The following is a 21,534-nucleotide window of genomic DNA, read 5'->3' as shown; positions in this document are numbered from 1 at the left end:
TTCAGTCAGGCCAATAACATCAAGATTGTGATCAGTGATTAGTTCATTGACTATAACTGCCTATGAAGTGAGGGATCTAACATTAAGTAGCCCTATTTTGAGATGTGAGGTATCACAATCTCTTTCAATAATGGCAGGAATGGAGGAGGTCTTTATTCCAGTGAGATTGCTAAGGCAAACACCGCCATGTTTAGTTTTGCCCAACCTAGGTCGAGGCACAGACATGGTCTCAATGGGAATAGCTGAGCTGACTACACTGACTGTGCTAGTGGCAGACTCCACTAAGCTGGCAGGCTAGCTAACAGCCTGCTGCCTGGCCTGCACCCTATCCTATTGTGGAGCTAGGGAAGTTAGAGCCCTGTCTATTTCGTAGATAAGATGAGAGCACCCCTCCAGCTAGGATGGAGTCCGTCACTCCTCAACAGGCCAGACTTGGTCCTGTTTGTGGGTGAGTCCCAGAAAGAGGGCCAATTATCTACAAATGCTATCTTTTGGGAGGGGCAGAAAAGTTTTCAATCAGCAATTAAGTTGTGATACTCTGCTGTAGAGCTTATCACTCCTCCTATCTGGGAGGGGGCCAGAGACAATTATTTGATGCCGACACATCTTTCTAGCTGATTTACACGCTGAAGCTGTTGCGCCACTCTTGAATCTTTCATATTATTGTGTTTATACAGTAGTTTTTCCACTGAGGCAATGAGTGTAATTCTCAACAAAGACCACAGGGGGGCAGTATCAACCTTTGTATGGAGCACTAGATTGTGTAAATATTTTTTTGTTTTTGTTTAAATGAGTCAGACACACCCAGGGTATATATAGTTTCAAGACTTTAATAGACCAATAACTATCTGAAATATGATCATAATCAATATCACAAAAAAAGCACCATGTCGTTCACCATAGAGATAAACATAACCATACAATGGTATGTAGAATACATGTTACCATGGTGAGAGTAATAGCACTTAGCCAATCATGCAAGACTTGAAATAATGGAAACGTGAAGCCCCTTACTTTAGAATAGGAAACCTGTTTTAAAATCTCTCGTACATTTGTGACCCACACACACACACCTAGTAATGACCTCTGAAAATGCATTGTCATGCCCTTGCCCCTGTGTCGCACCACAATGGAATGTCTAGTCACAATTCACGCGAATCCCACTCCCGTCCGTATAGAAAGGCTCTGTGTGAGGTTAATACGTTAAGCTACTCTCTAGTACTGCAATGCACTGTATGTATTCAAACCATCTTCTAGACACCTTATGATACTGACCAACACACAGGTTAGTCCTGTTATATCTCCAGTCACATCCAGTTATGAGTATTCTCTTTTTCTCTCTGTATGTACATCACAACTAAGTACTGCAGCATGATTGTATTTACAATTCCCTTTATATATATTCAACTCTGAATACACTGTTTTCACTGGTATTGTTCACGTTTGACCATCCTCATCATTTCCTTTCCGGGACATCCAATTGGAGGTATATATTTTCTTTCTCGTAAGGTTTTCAAGCAAACAGGCCAGTGTCTATGTACTGTGTGGACATGGTGTGTGTGTGTGTGTGGGTGTGATGTTCTTGTCTGCTCTCTGCTCCTCCTCTGACTGCTTCTGCAGGTTCTCCATCTCCTCCAGCATCTCCTGGATAAGAGGAGGCATGGAACCTGGGATCTCCATCTTCAACGTCACCACGCGCTCAGCTCCTGTGTAATTAGAAGGGAAAATGTCAATGACACTTTATAGAGTGTTCGAAGTGTCTCTTAACTATATCGCTTAACCATATCACTCCCATCAGAGGCAGATTTCCTTTCATTTCCCTATTTATCCCACCTCCACCCAGCATGTCTGAAAGGGTTTTTACACTGACTATACTTGTTGCCCACACTGACCTCCACAGGTCACCCGATTTTCTACTTTTCTCTTTACTCTACATCCTTAAATTAGCCTTGGATGTGGTTGGATGTTCACTGGTGTTGTAAAATCACAGTATGCCATAACACCTGGTTATAACAGTCATGAAGCCAAGCCAAGAAGTTTGTAAGTTCAGGCCAAAGTAAGTGTCATGGCCAATAGGGAGTTGACCTCTAACCTTTGGCGCTGATGCTGCGCAGGTCGGTTATCTTCATGAGGACCTTGGGGAACATAAGGGGCATGCTGGGCCGGCGTTTACGGGAGTAGATCTTCAAGGCCTCCAGTAAGGGCTCTTGCAGGACCTCCACCTTAGACGGCTCCTCCAGGTCCTGGCGGTCTGACACAGGAGAAACATTGTCCGTGTGACACCGACACATCATTCATCTGCTAATTCAGCTCATCTATTTTGTTTGTGTGACTACTCTACATGGCCTATATGTATCGATACACAAAAACGACAATGCGGTTCATTTATTGGAGTAAATACTAAAAGTACATTCATTCATAAAACAACAAAAAAGATTGTTTTATATGGAACGTGAACTTTCTGCCTGTACTGCAGCTATGGCTAGTTGCAGTACCTCCAGACACCAGGCAGATGGCGCTGAGTAGGCCACTTTCTGTGTCATCCATCTCCAAGGGCAGCAGCTGGCCGGCGAAGGTGAACACCTGGTCTGTGAGCGGGCCAAAGCCAGCGTTGTGGATCTGTGTACGGGTCAAGGTCAGCCCGTCTGAGAAGGTCATAGTGTCCTGGTCAGGAGTGTACCTCGTACAGATCCGCAGAATCTACAGGAGACAGAGGGGACATGAGGGGGAGTACAGAAAGTATAGAAAGGGACAGTATACTCAGTATAGAAAAGGGTAATGGTGAGATGCATGTTCAAGAAGAGGGGGATGGAAATTAAAATACTAAAAGACATGAAAGACAGTTCAGGCAAAGAGAAAAAGAGAGAGAGAGAGAGGGAAGTATAGGGGTAAAACACATACCTATATGGAGTCTGCATAAGAAAATATAGAGAGAGAGATCAGGTTGAGAGAGATAGAGATAGACATACCAGGTAGAGAAAGATAGAGGGATCAGGTCGAGAGAGAGAGAGAGAAAGAGGGATACGGTAGAGAGATAGAGAAGAGAAAGAGATAAAGGGATCAGGTAGAGAGAGCTAGAGAAAGAGAGACAGATCAAGTCGAGAGAGAGAGAGAGAAAGACAGAGGGATCGGGTAGAGAGAGATAGAGAAAGAGATAGACAGATCAGGTCGAGAGAGAGATAAAGAGATATAGGGATCAGGTTGAGAGAGATAGAGAAAGAGATTGACAGATCAGGTAGAGAGTGTCATGACGTTGGCCTGGGGGGTAGGTTTATGACAGTCATAAATACCTCTTCCCCCCTTTTTCCTCTCTCTACCCTACTGAGGTTACATTTGCAAAACCCTTGGTTAACAGAGATTCTGGGAACATCAGAAGGTGAGGGGAAATGAACTATTTTCTGGTAATCCGACCAATGGAACATATGCGGTGGTACTTAATGAATATGATGTCAGTTCGGTTGTCATCTGAGACATTCTCATCAATGATCAGATGACATAAACTCTACAGTGGAAAGTCTACACATCAGAGTTATCGGATTCACATGGAATTGTTGTTCAATTTAAATGTTTGAATATTAAATTATTTGTGATGGGATGAAATCTGATGTTAGCTTCTAAAATGAGAGATTTGGGTTTTCATAAGATAGGGCTGCTCAATCATTGGCCCCGCCCCTGTGAAGGGACATGGGCTATAAAACTTTTCAAACACGTCCTCCTCTCCCTTCCTATATAAGCCCTTGACGACAATATAACTTCCTGTTCCGAGGATGTAAGACGACGGTCCTATGTCAGAATGGTTCAGATAATAACTACAGAACAAAGCCAACATCAGCGTGATCTTTGTTTGCAAATGGTATGAACTTTGAACTCTTATTCACTACCGAAGTGATACCTCCTAGCCGTTGAGTTAGCAACAGCAGATGCAACGAGGGTTAGGAAGGAACAGACAGAGTATCCCGTCTATCACCCAACGACGTTACTACAATGTATCCAATTGACAACCAGAGACATTCTTCAAAGGACTCGGTTTGGCAACACAACCCTCCATCTACCACCAACCTACCGAAGCGCAGCTCAGAGTAAATATTTATTGCATTTTCCTTTTCCAAATGGTCGGTAATTTAGAATGCATAAGACACTGTATTTACGATAGCACAGCTTTTTCCCTTTGTTCCTCAGTCTTCCCGCTCTTTCACTCAAACCCAGACCGTTTTCTTTTGTGTAACAAGCTGTCATATCTGTTCCGCCCGCTAGGGACGTTTTCCTTTATGACGTAATTTGTAATCAAGTTATGATTTAATTATGTGTATGTGTAATTCTGTGTGATTAGTTAGGTATTTAGTGAATAAATAATGAAACCCAATTTTGTATTGCTGATTCAACTTGTGAGCCAGGGTTCGTGCAGATAACCAAGAATTTACAACTTTCAGATGAGACTGAATTAAGGTGAGGATTAATGTTGACTGCTATTGATGTAAAATATTACTAGGTCTTTAAGAGTTTATTCGGAAGATAACAACTCTATAAATATTATTTTGTGGTGCCCGGCGCTCTAGTTAATTACATTTACATGATTAGCTCAATCAGGTGATATTAATTACGGAGAAATTAATTTATAGAATAGCATGTAATATTACTTAATCCGGCATAGCCAAAGACACGACAAGAGAGATAGAGAAAGAGATAGACAGATCAGGTTGAGAGAGATAGAGAAAGAGATAGACAGATCAGGTCGAGAGAGATAGAGATAGACAGGTCGAGAGATAGAGATAGGGATCAGGTAGAGAGAGAGATAGAAAGAGAGGGATCAGGTAAAGAGAGAGATAGAAAAAGAGACAGATGAGAAAGAGAGAGGGATCATGTAGCGAGAGAGAGAGGGATCAGGTAGAGAGAGATAGAGAGACAGATCAGGGAGAGAGAGATATAGAAAGAGAGAGGGATCAGGTAGAGTGAGATAGAGAAAGAGATAGACAGATCAGGTTGAGAGAGATACAGATAGAGGGATCAGGTAGAGAGAGATAGAGGTCAATCTGCACAGTAATTATCCCTGCACGCCTCATTAGAAACCACCTCAGTAATGTAAAATAAACATGATAACGCTTTGATTTCAGATTAAAGAGTTCCCATCGAGAAAATAAAGCCATGAGTGAATCACCATGGTGCAGCTAGTGAGAATCTACAAACCTTTGATGGTGCACAGAGTTGACAATGAAAACCAGAAGATATGGGGAGATGAAAGAGAATAAAACATGCCTTCAGCGGTAACACTCTGTCTGAACCCACCACCACTGTGTCTGTCTTCAGCATAAACATATGCTGAGACAATGTGACAGCAGATCCATAGTGTCTGCACCAAACAGCACACTGTGGCTGAACCCTTCTAACACCACACAGCCCAGTTGATGAGGTCCGAGATGTGCTTTGGAGATGTGGACGTACACACACATATATATCCCCTCACGCATACAGTATATACACACAAACGTACAGTACACACACACACACACACCGCTCACCAGAATGTCCAGACAGGCCGCTTTGAGGAGGGTGATCTGGTCAGTTATAGTCAGGCCAGTGAAGCCAGGAACCCGTTTGGCAAACTCCACAACCTTGATGATACATTTGGTGGCCAGCTCACTGAACTTATCCCACAGCCCCAGGTCCAACTGGATCCTAGTGTCTGAGCTTGAGTTCTACAGAGAGAGGGAGGGGGGGGTAAAGGAGAGATGAGAGATAGAGAATAGAGGGGATAGATAGAGGGAGGGAGAGAGAAGGGGGGCAGAGAGAGGAGGGGAAGGGTAAAGGAGAGATGAGAGATAGAGAATAGGGGGGATAGATAGAGGGGGGGAGGGAGAGAGAAGGGGGTGGGCAGAGAGAGAGGGATGGGATGAAGAGAGAAAATCACGAGAAAACAAAAAGAGAATTACTTGACACATTGGAAAGAATTTACAAAAAAAACTGTGCAAACTAGAATGCTATTTGGCCCTAAACAGAGAGTGCACAATGGCAGAATACCTGACCACTGTGACTGACCAAAAATGAAGGCAATCTTTGACTATGTACGGACTCAGTGAGCATAGCCTTGCTATTGAGAAAGGCAGACCTCGCTCTCAAGAGAAGACAGGCTAAGTGCACACTGCCCACAAAATGAGGTGGAAACTGAGCTGCACTTCCTAACCTCCTGCCCAATGTATGACCATATTAGAGACACATTTTTACCTCAGATTAAACAGACCCACATAGAAATCAAAAACAAATCAAATGTTGATAAACTCCCATATGTGAGGTCAAACGTTTTCTGTAAGTCTTCACAAGGTTTTCACACACTGTTGCTGGTATTTTGGCCCATTCCTCCATGCAGATCTCCTCTAGAGCAGTGATGTTTTGGGGCTGTTGCTGGTCAATACGGACTTTCAACTCCCTCCAAAGATTTTCTATGGGGTTGAGATCTGGAGACTGGCTAAGCCACTCCAGGAACTTGAAATGCTTCTTACGAAGCCACTCCTTCGTTGCCCGGGCGGTGTGTTTGGGATCATTGTCATGCTGAAAGACCCAGCCACGTTTCATCTTCAATGCCCTTGCTGATGGAAGGAGGTTTTCACTCAAAATCTCACGATACATGGCCCCATTCATTCTTTCCTTTACACGGATCAGTCGTCCTGGTCCCTTTGCAGAAAAACAGCCCCAAAGCATGATGTTTCCACCCCCATGCTTCACAGTAGGTATGGTGTTCTTTGGATGCAACTCAGCATTCTTTGTCCTCCAAACACGACAAGTAGTTTTTTAAAAGTTATATTTTGGTTTCATCTGACCATATGACATTCTCCCAATCTTCTTCTGGATCATCCAAATGCTCTCTAGAAAACTTCAGACGGGCCTGGAGTTAAGCAGGGGGACACGTCTGGCACTGCAGGATTTGAGTCCCTGGCGGCGTAATGTGTTACTGATGGTAGGCTTTGTTACTTTGGTCCCAGCTCTCTGCAGGTCAGTCACTAGGTCCCCCCGTGTGGTTCTGGGATTTTTGCTCACCATTCTTGTGATAATTTTGACCCCACGGGGTGAGATCTTGCGTGGAGCCCCAGATTGAGGGAGATTATCAGTGGTCTTGTATGTCTTCCACTTCCTAATAATTGCTCCAACAGTTGATTTCTTCAAACCAAGCTGCTTACCTATTGCAGATTCAGTCTTCCCAGCCTGGTGCAGGTCTACAATTGTGTTTCTGGTGTCCTTTTACAGCTCTTTGGTCTTGGCCATAGTGAAGTTTGGAGTGTGACTGTTGTGGACAGGTGTCTTTTATACTGATAACAAGTTCAAACAGGTGCCATTAATACAGGTAACGAGTGGAGGACAGAGGAGCCTCTTAAAGAAGAAGTTACAGGTCTGTGAGAGCCAGAAATCTTGCTTGTTTGTAGGTGACCAAATACTTATTTTCCAACATAATTTGCAAATAAATTCATTAAAAATCCTACAATGGGATTTTCTGGATTTTTCTTTCTCATTTTGTCTGTCATAGTTGAAGTGTACCTATGATGAAAATTACAGGCCTCTCTCATCTTTTTAAGTGGTAGAACTTGCACAATTGGTGGCTGACTAAATACTTTTTTGCCCCACTGTATATATATATATATATATATATATATATATATATATATATATATATATAGAGAGAGAGAGAGAGAGAGAGAGCAATTAGTTCAGAGTATTATCCCAACAATACAACCAGAATGATTCATTTAGATGAATGGACTTTGGTACAGGGATAGTGCTTCTGAGCGTCAACAGAGACAGGCTTAAATGGAACACTATCCATGACGCATGTCATTTGAGTCTATGGTGCCAACCCGGCAGTGGCTGTTACTCACTGTAGTGTATTTGCCCAACTGGCAGAGGGAAGGGAATGTCTCTCTATGAGCCCTACAGATATTATCCACTACACCGCCCAGTTCCGCTGTCAGCTCATATGTCTCGATGATGGTCATCTTGGGAGTCTCATTCTTCTCCTTCTTCTTGCTCCGGTCATTCCTGACAGCTGGGAAGAGAGGATGAAATATGAACGGAGATAACTCCAGAAGAAAATGAAAATGAAATTGAATTGGTTGCAATAGCTAAGTTGGTTGGATCGTGGCGCTTGTAACACAATACCTCTGGTGTGATTTCCCTTGTGGGCAACACCTGCCGAATATATAGTAGGTGTTAACAGCAAAGAGTCTGTTAAATGGCCATATTTTTCTAAACAAGCCGTGCACATTTACCAATGAGTGTGTAAGTCATGTAAAAGAATAATCACGTTGCCTTCCAACTGATCTATAAATCACGTCAACGTACTTCGACCATTGGTTTTGAACACAGGCCACTCGTTTTACTGAGCCGGATCTCAGGGAGAGATACCTCTTTATGCACCTGGTCTCCTCAGACAGACGCACGCCTCGGACGGATCTGTGCAGTCAATGGATAATCTACTCTAGTCTGCCCTACTTCCTGCAATCACTGTGTAAACCCTTCACTCTGGGCTGCATTCACACACCAATCAGTGAGAGCGGCAGACGATGGAGCAGCAGTAGTAGTAGTAGCCGTTACATACTAGCCACATGGCCACAAGGCTGATACATGTGCTGATAGATTTATGTAATGCTGACATGCTGGGTAGAAGGGATGAATGACATTCAGAATAGCAGGCATCCATCACCATGACACCATCCCCCTACCCACAACAGAGATTGTATCTGGGTCAGTGCTCCTTCTGGGAAATGGTGTTTGAAGTGCTGTCATGTGTTTGGACAGCGGAGGTGGAATTCATTTTCTTGGAAAACGTTCGGACAGCAGACAGGTTTTTTTTAGACAGGTTTTTAGGTACAGTGCCTTCAGAAACGTTTCACACCCTTTGACATTTTCCACATTTTGTTGAGTTAAAACTAACTCTGTGTGCAATAATGGTGTTTAACATGATTTTTTGAATGACTACCTCATCTCTTTACCCAACACATTACAATTATCTGTAAGGTCCCTTAGTCGAGCACTGAATTTCAAGCACAGATTCAACCACAAAGACCAGGGAGGTTTTCCAATACCTTGCAAAGGGCACCTATTGGTAGATGGGTAAAAAAAAAAAAAAGAAGCAGACATTGAATATCCCTTTGAGCATAGTGAAGTTATTCATTACACTTTGGATGAGTCAATACACCCAGTCACTGCAAAGATACAGGCGTCCTTGACGGAGTTGACGGAGAGGAAGGAAAGCGCTCAGGGATTTCACCGTGAGGCTTATGGGGATTTTAAACCAGGTACAGAGTTAAATGGCGCTGCTTGGAGAAAACTGAGGATGGATCAACAACATTGTAGTTACTCCACAATACTAACCTAAATGTCGGAGTGAAAAGAAGGAAGCCTGTACAGAATAAAAAATATTTCAAAACAGTCTCTAAGAGCTTTGCAAACGTGGACTGTACAATATTTTCACATTCTTTTTTAAATTCTTCAAGCTCTGTCAAGTTGGATGTTGATCATTGTCAGACAGACATTTTCAAGTCTTCAAAGTAAAAGACACACAAACAAAACTTAAGAACGGGACGCATAGAAATAGCACACATAGAACAGATCTACCACTTCTTAGAATTGCTTTCAAGTGGAATGATAGATCTAGAACCCATATTTCTAAGTGAATTTGGTCGGCTCGCCCAAAAGTTACATATTGTCACAATCAATTTTAATCCCAATTTGTAACACACCAAAACGTGGAAAAGGTCAAGGGGTGTGAACACTTTCTGAAGGCACTGAGTGCTTTGGGTAAGAGTTTTATGAAAAAGTTTGGGAATGTTGCATAGCAGTGTTTTGCAGTTTTGGCGTATATCACAGAGGAGTTGGACGTTGTTTAGAAATGTTGCTCTTCAGTGGTTGAATGGAGACACTCTGAAATATTATTGACACTTACACTCCTTGGACATGCCCGCGGCGAAGCACCTCTGTAGCCGGCAGTACTGACAGCGGTTCCTGGTGATCTTATTGATGATGCAGTTACTGTCCCGGTGGCACGTGTAAACCATGTTCTTCTGGACACTTCTACGGAAGAAACCCTGGGAGGCACCAACGGAAAGGATAATAATATGTTTTCAATAGAGAAGACATCTCCCTTGTACTTTCAGCTACCAGCAGTTAACATTCTATAGACGTCTGAAAGGAGCTCGAATGACTTTGGAGGTGGTAGTGTTATTACATCACCCTCTGAATACATATATCCTTCTAAAATGAGGACGTTAAAGGGACACTTCGGGAATTTTGGTATCCACGATTTCATCTGACTTTGGGGATGTAGATAAAGGGCCTCATTGCCAAAATCCCCAAGTACCCCTTTAACATCAACATGTGTTTTCCATATGCAAAGAAGAAAAAAAAACGACTTGTAAATACCTCATACCTAATGAATGACTGTTATCACACAATCACAATGAAATTAGAGGAAGAAAAAAAACACAGGCCAAATGGAACCGGAATCATGTTGTGAAACACATCAATAGTGTAGGGTGTAGCAGGGTAACACCACACGTGTTGTGTCTGACGCCTGTCCATAGTCAGTCGATAGTATTGACTGGTGCTGTGTGATCCCGACACATGAGCTGTTTTATCAGGGCCAAGATTCAGGCCCTTTAGTGATACTCGTGTTTGCTCTGGGTAAACACGGCAGTCAAACAGTCCCTAGTGGTCTTGAGTCTACTCTTTAGGGTTAAATACAGTAGGTTGAGTAACGTTACATAGTTATATTGTCATTTGGGTTACTTCTGGGTAACCCCAGGCCCCCGTCCCCGCAGGAGGCCTATTGCCTTTTGGTAGGCCGTCATTGTAAATAAGAATTTGTTCTTAGCTGACTTGACTAGTTAAATAAAGGTTCAATAAAAATGTAAATACATCTATACGCTTTATTTATTTTACAGTTCAAATATATATATTTATTTATTTATTTTACAGTTCAAATATATATATTTATTTATTTATTTTACAGTTCAAATATATATATTTATTTATTTATTTTACAGTTCAAATATATATATTTATTTATTTATTTTACAGTTCAAATATATATATTTATTTATTTATTTTACAGTTCAAATATATATATTTATTTATTTATTTTACAGTTCAAATATATATATTTATTTATTTATTTTACAGTTCAAATATATATATTTATTTATTTATTTTACAGTTCAAATATATATATTTATTTATTTTTTATCTAATTAGATATGCCAGGTCAGATCGACACGTGTATCAACAGACACCAACTGATATTTCTAAAGTATGCCATTTCCACTTTCGACTTGCTACGGTTGAGAAGACGAACAATCGACAAATCTCTTTCATGCTGCTCCAGGGGCAGGCTTGTGAAGGTGATGAGAGAGATGAGCTCCATGCTCACTTTCTGCACTAAACAGTCAGCGAGACGACTCTGTAACTAACGCCACTTCTCGTCTCTAACACAGATGTGATCTCACACTTAATCTATAATTAGGACCATTGCCTTTCATCTTGCTCTGAAAGACGCTGAGGAGAAAATGTCATCTGTAGTCATGGTCTCCTCCACGCTCTTGGTCTTGTTCACTGTGCTGCCCATCAATTATTTACCGTCTCTTTGTGGAGTCTTCTGTTGCCCGAGCGTTCAGCGCAAGCGGAGGGCCAATCGGCCTAACTTTCATGAACAATTGTGTTACACCTGCTCACTACAGCTCACTGCCAAGGACCATCAAAGAGTGGTAGAGGGGGGGACATTTAAGAACCCCAGAGAATAGTGGGAATTGTGTGCGTGTGTGTGTGTGTGTGTGTGTGTGTGTGTGTGTGTGTGTGTGTGTGTGGTGCTTGTTGCAGTTCCTTCCTTTACATATCCATTATCCATATCACAGGTAATTAGATCTGGGATTGAACTCCAAAGTAGAAATGAACATGGTGAACACGTTGAAACCGCTGATGAAAAAAAGGTGGAATTATGCATCATTTGAGCAGTCAGATGTGTTTCTTGGGATATGTACATGATCAGTCTGGCCCCTTACCTTACAGCCCTCACAAGCACTGACGCCATAGTGGTAGCCTGAAGACTTGTCTTGGCACACGAAGCAGGGCTTGTAGGTGCGAGGAGGGGGCGGAGGTGAGAGAGGACTGGCGAACAGGTCCTCTGAGCTGGAGCTCTGCGTTTCCACAGCTGCTGACACACAGGAGGGATAAAGGGAGAGAGGGAGAGAGGGAGGGAGGAAGGAAGAGAGGGAGAGAGGGATGATGAGGCGCTGGGAAGAAAGACAGGCACTGAGTGTTGGGAGTGAGATGAGGGCTGCCACTGTATAAACTCTGAAATGGCCTCCTTTCCTTATCGTCTTTCTATCATAAGCTGTGTCTGAGTTTTCATCATTTTTCTGTCACTTTAATTCGCAAAATTCTCTAACGTGAAGACAAGGAGGAGAGAAAAGTAATATTCGGACAAAGCTGGGTGAAGGAGAAAATTCCAATTGCAGCTGCTGAAAATGCAGTCATACAACAAATTTATGTAGCTTCATGTTCTTCAAACAGTAATGTGTTGAAGTAAAACAGTATTAAATCCCTAAAAACTGTTGAAATGTCAAACATATTGGATTATGTCTTTGGGCCTCCTCTTTTATTCGAGGACCAATAGTTATTTCTATGGTCAGTAAACATTCTGCAAAGCGACTACGCAACATAGCGTTCAATCTTTCTTTTCTTTTTTTTTACCAAACAGAAAAGTGCTTGGGCATCTTTCATCGGAGAACAAGTACTAATTTTCTATGGCCAGTAAACATTGTACTGAGTGACTCAGCAGTAGAACTATCTCTATGGAAATTGACTCACGAATTTAATGCAGATGAGTTTAAAACATATCTAATGTCAGCCCGTGGTTCCAAGTCCACTTGTGTTCCCAAGGACATGTTGAGGCCTTGTGTTGATCGGCGTATCTGACTGAGATAATGTTCCGCTATTCTTTTAAGATTGCTGTGTCGTCCTTTTCACAGAGAGTGCAACGGTGAAGAAGAGGCAAGATACAGTCATACTATTCCAATGCCATACTTTGTGGGAAAATGACGACAGCAGACACTCTTAAGACATCTCTTCAGTTTTATAGAGAGCCTCCACTGCCACAGGGCAAGCATCCCCGCTGGCTTCTTATCGCCTCCACTGCCACAGGGCAAGCATCCCCGCTGGCTTCTTATCGCCTCCACTGCCACAGGGCAAGCATCCCCGCTGGCTTCTTATCGCCTCCACTGCCACAGGACAAGCATCCCCGCTGGCTTCTTATCGCCTCCACTGCCACAGGGCAAGCATCCCCACTGGCTTCTTATCGCCTCCACTGCCACAGGGCAAGCATCCCCGCTGGCTTCTTATCGCCTCCACTGCCACAGGGCAAGCATCCCCGCTGGCTTCTTATCGCCTCCACTGCCACAGGGCAAGCATCCCCGCTGGCTTCTTATCGCCTCCACTGCCACAGGGCAAGCATCCCCGCTGGCTTCTTATCGCCTCCACTGCCACAGGGCAAGCATCCCTGCTGGCTTCTTATCGCCTCCACCGTTAAAGCACACAGGGCCAGTGACAGATAACTTAAAAAGCCAAATTGAGGGGACACAAATATAAAGAGTGCTTATATCCATCCCCTTGAACCCATGACCTCCAGTTGAACCTACCCTCGCCGGGTCAAACAAGAGAACACACCCATTAGCAAGTATTCTCTCCACTGCAAAACAATGGCGGAGGATGCCACAAGATCAACTGACTGAGGATGAAGCAGTGGAATATTAAGCTAGACTCGTTTGGTTTGGAATGGGGAGGGAGGCACTCACCAATATTTAAGAGAGAAACTGGTAAAGAATAAGGTTTTAAGATGTGTGCCACGATCTGCTTCCACTATGTCAAAGGAAAGTCACTTTCTCTGCACGCTATCATAATACTATCACAATGCTATCACAATACTATCACAATGCTATCACAATACTATCACAATGCTATCACAATACTATCACAATACTATCACAATGCTATCACAATACTATCACAATGCTATCACAATACTATCACAATACTATCACAATGCTATCACAATACTATCACAATGCTATCACAATACTATCACAATGCTATCACAATACTATCACAATGCTGTCACACTCTCAACTGAGGTCTTTTGGGGGACTTTTGGGGCTAGATGCTGAAAGTAAAGGCAATCTGTGGTGAGGAAATGTCTGTGGTTCTGAGTAGGCTACTCAACATGTAAACAGGAACAATAATTATAGTTATTAGGATATCATCACTGGCTCATACAACATTAATGTGCTTATAGAATAGCCTAAGTGATGAATAAGGTAAATATATTATTAGGCTTTGCTTGCAGAGTTTCCCAACAACTACTATGCTGTGAGGGAGACAAGCCAAGCAGTCTGGGTCTCGTCTGACCTCCTGTTGGTGACCGTCCAACGAACCCTCGGTGACCCCCAGTGACCGTCCTGACCACTGACCACATTGGCTGGGCTTCGGTCGACATGCTCCTCCATCTCAAAACACTGAGCGCTGCCAGAGAAGGTCTAATGTTGTAACAGGCTTTGGTGCTGCCTTCGATACGCCTTTGATATCGCATATAATTTATAAGGAACATAATGTCCTGTGAAGCCCTTGAGACTGACTGTCAGAAGCACACTGGTGTTAGGCTAAATGAAAACCTCAGAAGAGACAGCTAGATCAACCATCAGATAGAGGAACCAAAGGTATCTGAATGGAATTTGACTTCCTAATCTGATCTGTAAATATCAACAACAAGTTGAGGAAATGGGCTCCCGAGTGGCGCAGCGGCCTAAGACACTGCTTCTCAGTGCTAGAGGTGTCACTACAGACCCTGGTTCGACTCCAGGCTGTATCACAACTGGCCGTGATTAGGAGTCCCATAGGGTGTGGCAGAATTGGCCCAGCGTCGTACGGGTTTGGCCGGGGTAGGCCGTCATTGTAAATAAGAATTTGTTCTTGACTGACACGCCTAGTTAAACAAATAATAGAATAAAGAGGAACAGTGAGTGTAGTAGGTGACAACAGAGTCAAATAAGAGTGCAGATTTTATGGCCAATTCATTATCAATGGGTTCACAGTAATAATCCATGTATTATTGATTTAGGATAACAAGTAAGTATACTGATTGATTGCACAACGGTGAATTCATTCCATAAACTAGGAGGTAGGCTTACGAATATTAAATAAATGCAATCAACAGTTGCAACAAAGCAAACAATGTGCACAACGGTGAATTCATTCCATAAACTAGGAGGTAGGCTTACGAATATTAAATAAATGCAATCAACAGTTGCAACAAAGCAAACAATGTGCACATGTAAAATAACAACAATATTGACCCTATTCCAAAGCTTTAAAGACACAATCTGTCATTCCCTTTTCAGCCAAATGGCAGCCGTGTCACTTGGTTTGCTATAAAGCTGAGGGATCGGGCTGGAGAAAAGTAACCACAGTCCAATTATCAATGAAGCTATGGATGCAAGGACTAACAGTTATATCAACATTATAGTTTTAAACATATTTTGAAGCTATTTATCGTTTACAAAGGCATTATTTACAAACGTAAAAGTAAAAAAAAGAAACCTTATATTTTGGGTTATAGTGGTGTAATACACCTGTACTAAATGCATTAGGCATTTGTAAGTTATTCTTCAAGATTCAATGGGTATCATTAACTGAAATTACCATAAAAAACAGTAATATTGAAGATTGCGCCTTTAACATAAACTTTCATGTGTAGGCCTACATAAATGCTGTTGTGTGTTATTTTTTAGTTTAAGCTTGATTTTACTGTGCAGGCTTATATATTGAATTTGATGTAAGCCCTATATCTGAAATCATATTATAATTTTAGTTCATTTGAACTAGATATATGACATCAATGACATATTCAGAAAGATATATGAAGAAATGCCTTCGAACTACAGCCTCTGAAAAAAAGATGGTAGCCTGCATGCAACATGACCTAAATAAATATGTTACATTGTCTTGGATTAAATACGCAATGACACAGGACTGCACAGCGAACAGTTCAGGCTACAATGTACGAACAATTGACGCAAGGAATAGGCTATATTATAAACAGTGCATCAAAGGTGTGAGAAGAAGATACAACTGGATGTATCATGTCAAGTCCCACGTTCAGTATTTCCTGGTGTAACATGATCACAACAAATATTTCGATTTAGTGTAGAGTAAAACAGTTGGCAAGTGAGGGATAATTACTTCCATCCTCAAATAGACCAAATAAAAATAAAGCTTCACCTACATTGCGCGATCCGATGAATTTGCCAATCCGTTTCTGTTAGTCCAGTGAAGCATGCGGTTACAGATGGTTCCTGGAGCATACAAGGACTTGCAGTATAGAAGTCCAGCGTTTCTCCTGGACCAACTGCGAGAAAATCCATATAGTCAAACATGTTTTTTTAATAACATAGGCGTAAGGCCGAGTCCTTATCAAGACGCGTCAGGATCTAATGACATGTAAAAATGGAACCAATGGAATGCAACTGTCCTTAATTCGCACACCCGAGTAGGATTCTGTTTTCCCTCTCAGTCAAGCGTATGATGGACATTTTTGTTAAAAGTTTGTATTTGACCAAAATTATATTTTATTAATTTGAGTCGATGCAAAAAAATATCTACAGCTGTATGCGCGAGAAGATTTCCATCGACGCATTTATCAAAAAAAATGTGCGTCCATCTCGCGCAGGGAGCACAGCAAAATAGCTTGTGAAAACCCGATACAACAGAATAGTAGGCTATTTTACATAACAACGTTTGTTTTGGAGTTCTTAGCTCCCATTTATTGACGAATGGGTTACGCTGTCTCTACACAACCACTTCATACTAGTTATGTCACAGGGACCGATTGAATTACCTAATATATGCTGGTGAACTTTCCATGAACCTTTTTGGCGGCCGCTAACCTTCAAATGACCCAAACACTGTCTGACATCACCAAGTACAAGGATTCCCTCACCAGACGTGATGGACGTCAATATTTTGTGCGCGCTTGGGTAGAATGTTGGGTAGAATGTTAGGTCAGATGGTGGTAGAAATACAGTGTGCGAGCAAGTTGTAGAATTCTGACTTCTTCATTGATTTCACACTTTTTACTGGCAGTAGAAATGGCATGTATTTTATAAGTCTGATACGATAGAACACAATGAAATAGAACAGAACAGAAACGAATCAAATAAAATAGATACTTGGAAAAACATACTTTCTAAATGTAAGCAATCTAGCAACCATCTACATCTGAATAAGTGGAAGTTAGGCTGTCTTTCATATCTGGAAAGTAGGCCTAATATTAATGACCTAGGCCCTACTCTTTTTTCCACAGTAAAGCCAAATGTGTCATCTATACCTAAAAATGGAACTACAATGTAAATCTTGGGTGGGTGAGATAGATAAGCAGTTCAAATATTGAACAGTGTTATAACAAAGACTTCAAAGGCCATTCTCTAAGCTCTCACATCAGCAGAAAATATATGATAAGAAAATGATAGAGCTTTGAGCTAAAGATAGTGATGGAATGAAATAGAAAGGAAAGGTCTGTATAGGTATGTTGATTCTAATTTGAAACATGTAGAATTCCTCTGCTTTAAGTAAAACCTCAAATAACAAGGCATTCTCAGATAAGGAACCTTAAAGCCCCAGTCTGTAAGATTTCCATTCATTTAAACTGAATAATTATACCCCTTGATTTCAAAGGACAGATATGACACGTTAAACAGTTCAATGAGAGTAGCATCACTGCCTTTCCTAACCAAAAAGACTGCACACCTTTGGCAAAACCTTAACATTATTATGCATCTCACAGTGTGTAACTTTAAAGCTGATTTGCGTAGTTGTTTTTAACTTTTTAAATATATTTTCCCTGACAATGCGTGTTTTTTTAATGCAAAAAGGTGGTTAAAGCAAATTTAGAACCTGTAACTGTCAGAAAAGGCCACTTCAACTGTCGCTTTTAAAGGGACGCTCGGAATTCAATAAAATGACAGGAGTCTAAAATTAAACTAATATGGAGGATGTCACAGTATTAGCATTTTGTTATCTAAACTACCATGTCTCTGGAAAATCGATACTCTTTAGCTTCCATTTTTCTTAATCCATGTCTTCTTCCATTTCTCATTCCTGACATAAGGAAGACAAAATCACTGCTAGAGAGCACCATAATTAAATTTAGTGCAGGAGAGATAAAGTAGGCCATCAAGATGGGGGGGGGGGAAATCTGCTAAATTTCAACATAACAGCACCAACTGCTGCGTACATCAACTGGAAATGAAACCAAAGAAAATAGAAGGAGTGGGGGATTAACTCAGAAATATCAACTGGGAATGTATATAAACCTAATGGGGGGGTTGACTGAGAGAATAAATATTAAAATATTAGAATGAGTTTTTTACACGGTAAATACACTTAATAGTTTCCCTCAATGCCACTGCTAACCCCATTCACGGGACCATAGCTCCAGTGTTAAAGGAAGCTAATTACCCAGTATCTCCCACACTCCAGGGAGGAGGGGTCATTCAGAGGACAGGCATGCAGAGCATTCCTGCAGCCTGCTGGCCCCCATCACCCAGCCCAGGCAGCCTCACTCCCTCTCCCTTTACAGTATCTCTCTTTCTCTCTCTCTCTCTCGAAGTTTAAAGTTTCCCTTTATTTTACCAGGTAAATTGACTGAGAACATATATTTTACAGCAACAACTTGGCTCCCGAGTGTCGCAGTGGTCTAAGGCATTGCATCTCAGTGCAAAAGGCATCACTACAGTCCCTGGTTTGAATCCAGGCTGTATCACATCCTGCCGTGATTGGGAGTCCCATAGGGCGGCACACAATTGGCCCAGAGTCGTCCAGGTTTGGCCGGGGTAGGCCATCATTGTAAATAATAATTTGTTCTTAACTGACTTGCCTAGTTAAATAAAATATAATTAAAAAATAATAAAATAACCTGGGGAAGAGTTACAGTGGGAGGAGAGGGGATGGAGCCAATTGGAAGCTGGGGATGGTTAGGTGGCAATGTTGGTATGAGGACCAGATTGGGAATTTAGCCAGGACACCAGGGTTAACACCCCTACTCTTACAGTAAGTGCCATGGGATCTTTATTGACAACAGATTCAGGACACCCGTTTTAATGTCCCATCCGAAAGACGGCACCTGCCCTATGGCATTGTATGTGACAATAAAACATCTATTATTTGTATTATTGCCTTAGACCTGAAGAAAGAGTGCCCCCTACTGGACCTCCAACACCACTTCCAGCAGCATCTGGTCTCCCATCCAGGGAAAGACTCAGGACCGACCCTGCTTAGCTTCAGAGACCAACAGTGGGATACAGGGTGGTATGCTGCTGGCATGTACTCCCTCGCTTTCAATCTGTTCATTTCCATCATACATCCCCGTTCACTCTCTTTCTCTGTAAAACTGTTTCAGCGCCACCGAACCACGGACATGGTACAGGACCTGAGCTCAGTCTGTCTGTTGGTCATTCAGTCTACCCGTTGGTCTGCCTGTCTGTTCATCTATTCATCACTTATACATTAAAATGCCATATGTTTCTGTGGCATGTTATCTACCAATGGATGAGCGTAAAAAAACAAATGTAATTTCTTTCTACCAAGATAAGCACTGTCTTCCCACGCATGTGAAATAGCTGTGAAATTTCATCTCAAAGGAGTGCAGTAGTGCAGATTACTAGCAAATCCGCACTGATTAGATAAGGATGCCCTAATATGGGAAGCGTCTTTCCATACCTTAACACCATAGTTCGATTGTCACAATGCACCCTCCCCCAGTGCTACTCAGATCCCAGTGAAACATTGATACCACAGTATATTTATTTGTGACGAATCAGTTATTATTGTTGTATAACTATGGTCTTGTATATGACACTGTGACTGTCCTCTTTCTCTTCCCACATTATCCAATATATCTGTTCCAATTACACAAACTCATTACCCACATAAACTACATCATCAATGAACTAGTATAATTGACTAAATATTGACATGTTATTGCTGTTCAACATCAGACTACATTACACCCATCCAGTGGCGATTTTAGCATGTAAATCTTGGTGGGGCAAACTCAAAAGCCACTACACAACACGACACTGAACAATACATTAATTGCACTATAACGGCGACAAGCGGTGCCCACAAACTGTTAGGGCCTACCAACAGCAGAGCTTTCTCTCCAGCACAATGGAGTGAATCCTTACCACTGCTACACTTGGCTATCAGCGGAGCCTTGTCTGGCAGCGAAACAATTCATTCAGCCTCGTTTACTGCCTTTTTCAAAAACATAGCTGATATGGCTGACTTAAACAAATGTGGTTTCTACTGACAATCGAGATGTACAACCTATGGCATAAGGGAACGATGATGGGATAAGAGGCATTCCGTAATTCTGATTAAGACATTAATGAGCGAGCTAAGACTATAACTGTGTGTTCAGCACTTTTGAAATGTACAGCAACAGAATGCAGAACATGGGCTGCTCTTAAAGTATTTTCCCTGTACACCAAGTCAGAACCGTAGGATAAATAAAGGGGGCATGTATAAGAAGACAATGAAAACTCTTACAATGTTAGACGATGATATTTCTCAAAAACAGGTTATAGGCTACATGTGCACCACTGAGTCAGAACAGTAACATTAGGCGAAATTAAGAGGTGAAAATAGATCAAATTATTAGGGTGAGACATGGGCAACTAACCGTTTACTACACAACATACACTTAGTATTACTTTCTTATGTACAGTATACATATCTTCCTGGCATATTACATCATTTATGCAACAGCATATAAGACATGGACTCACCTTGTTGTGCTGTGCTCACTTGAACAGGAAGGTGGTACGGTGGTCCAATTCCGAGTTGGATGACCGTTCAAAATGTATTTTACCAGTCTGAGCTCGTTTATTCTCGACTTCCCAATTGCAATGCTTGCGGTTAGCCACTGTCACGATTCCCTCCAAACCACTCATTGTTGAATTTGGGATTTCCAACTTGTTGTGTAATGTTTATGGCCGATGAGCACCGATACGTTTTATCTATCATTTCTCTTCATATGACAAGGATTAAAAAGGATTTGCCAGTAGATTGTCGACTTGATTCATGATGATGACTGCTAGCTAAGACTTTGAAAGTAAGATGTTGACATGATCAGTCCAATCAAAGCTACTGTACATTTGATTTGACGTCATTTTATCTGTGGCCAATGACCTTGAGCCTTCTTGGAAGGGCACTTGTAATATAACTCTATGGCAGGACCCAAAGGGCTGACATTTTGGATGTCTACCCTTACTAAGGACTTAAACTTCACGATGACGTAGTGTTGAGTGACAAAACACTGAGCCAATCACGGCACAATGCTCCTATACTAAGCAAAAAAAGGAACGTCCCTTTTTCAGGACCCTGTCTTTCAAAGATAATTTGTAAAAATCTAAATAACTTCACAGATCTTCATTGTAAAGGGTTTAA

The 21,534-nt window shown here is 41.8% G+C and overlaps 1 protein-coding gene across 1 annotated transcript; it reads right to left on the bottom strand.

The window, feature by feature from the left end:
* Nucleotides 1–814: 814 nt before the first annotated feature.
* Nucleotides 815–16,885, bottom strand: LOC110488056 (retinoic acid receptor beta). Its single transcript, XM_036946627.1, has 8 exons — nucleotides 16,313–16,885; nucleotides 12,039–12,187; nucleotides 9,929–10,070; nucleotides 7,863–8,029; nucleotides 5,517–5,693; nucleotides 2,496–2,700; nucleotides 2,093–2,251; nucleotides 815–1,706 (listed from the first exon to the last, which is right to left on the bottom strand). The coding sequence occupies exons 1-8, from the start codon at nucleotides 16,461–16,463 to the stop codon at nucleotides 1,534–1,536; spliced, it is 1,323 nt and encodes a 440-aa protein (XP_036802522.1). The 5' UTR covers nucleotides 16,464–16,885; the 3' UTR covers nucleotides 815–1,533.
* Nucleotides 16,886–21,534: the final 4,649 nt, after the last annotated feature.

The sequence above is a fragment of the Oncorhynchus mykiss genome, chromosome 2 (assembly GCF_013265735.2).
Source record: "Oncorhynchus mykiss isolate Arlee chromosome 2, USDA_OmykA_1.1, whole genome shotgun sequence".
Lineage (NCBI taxonomy): Eukaryota > Metazoa > Chordata > Actinopteri > Salmoniformes > Salmonidae > Oncorhynchus > Oncorhynchus mykiss.
The sequence above is the reverse complement of the archived record's forward strand: the minus strand, read 5'-3'. Positions and strand labels throughout refer to the sequence as shown.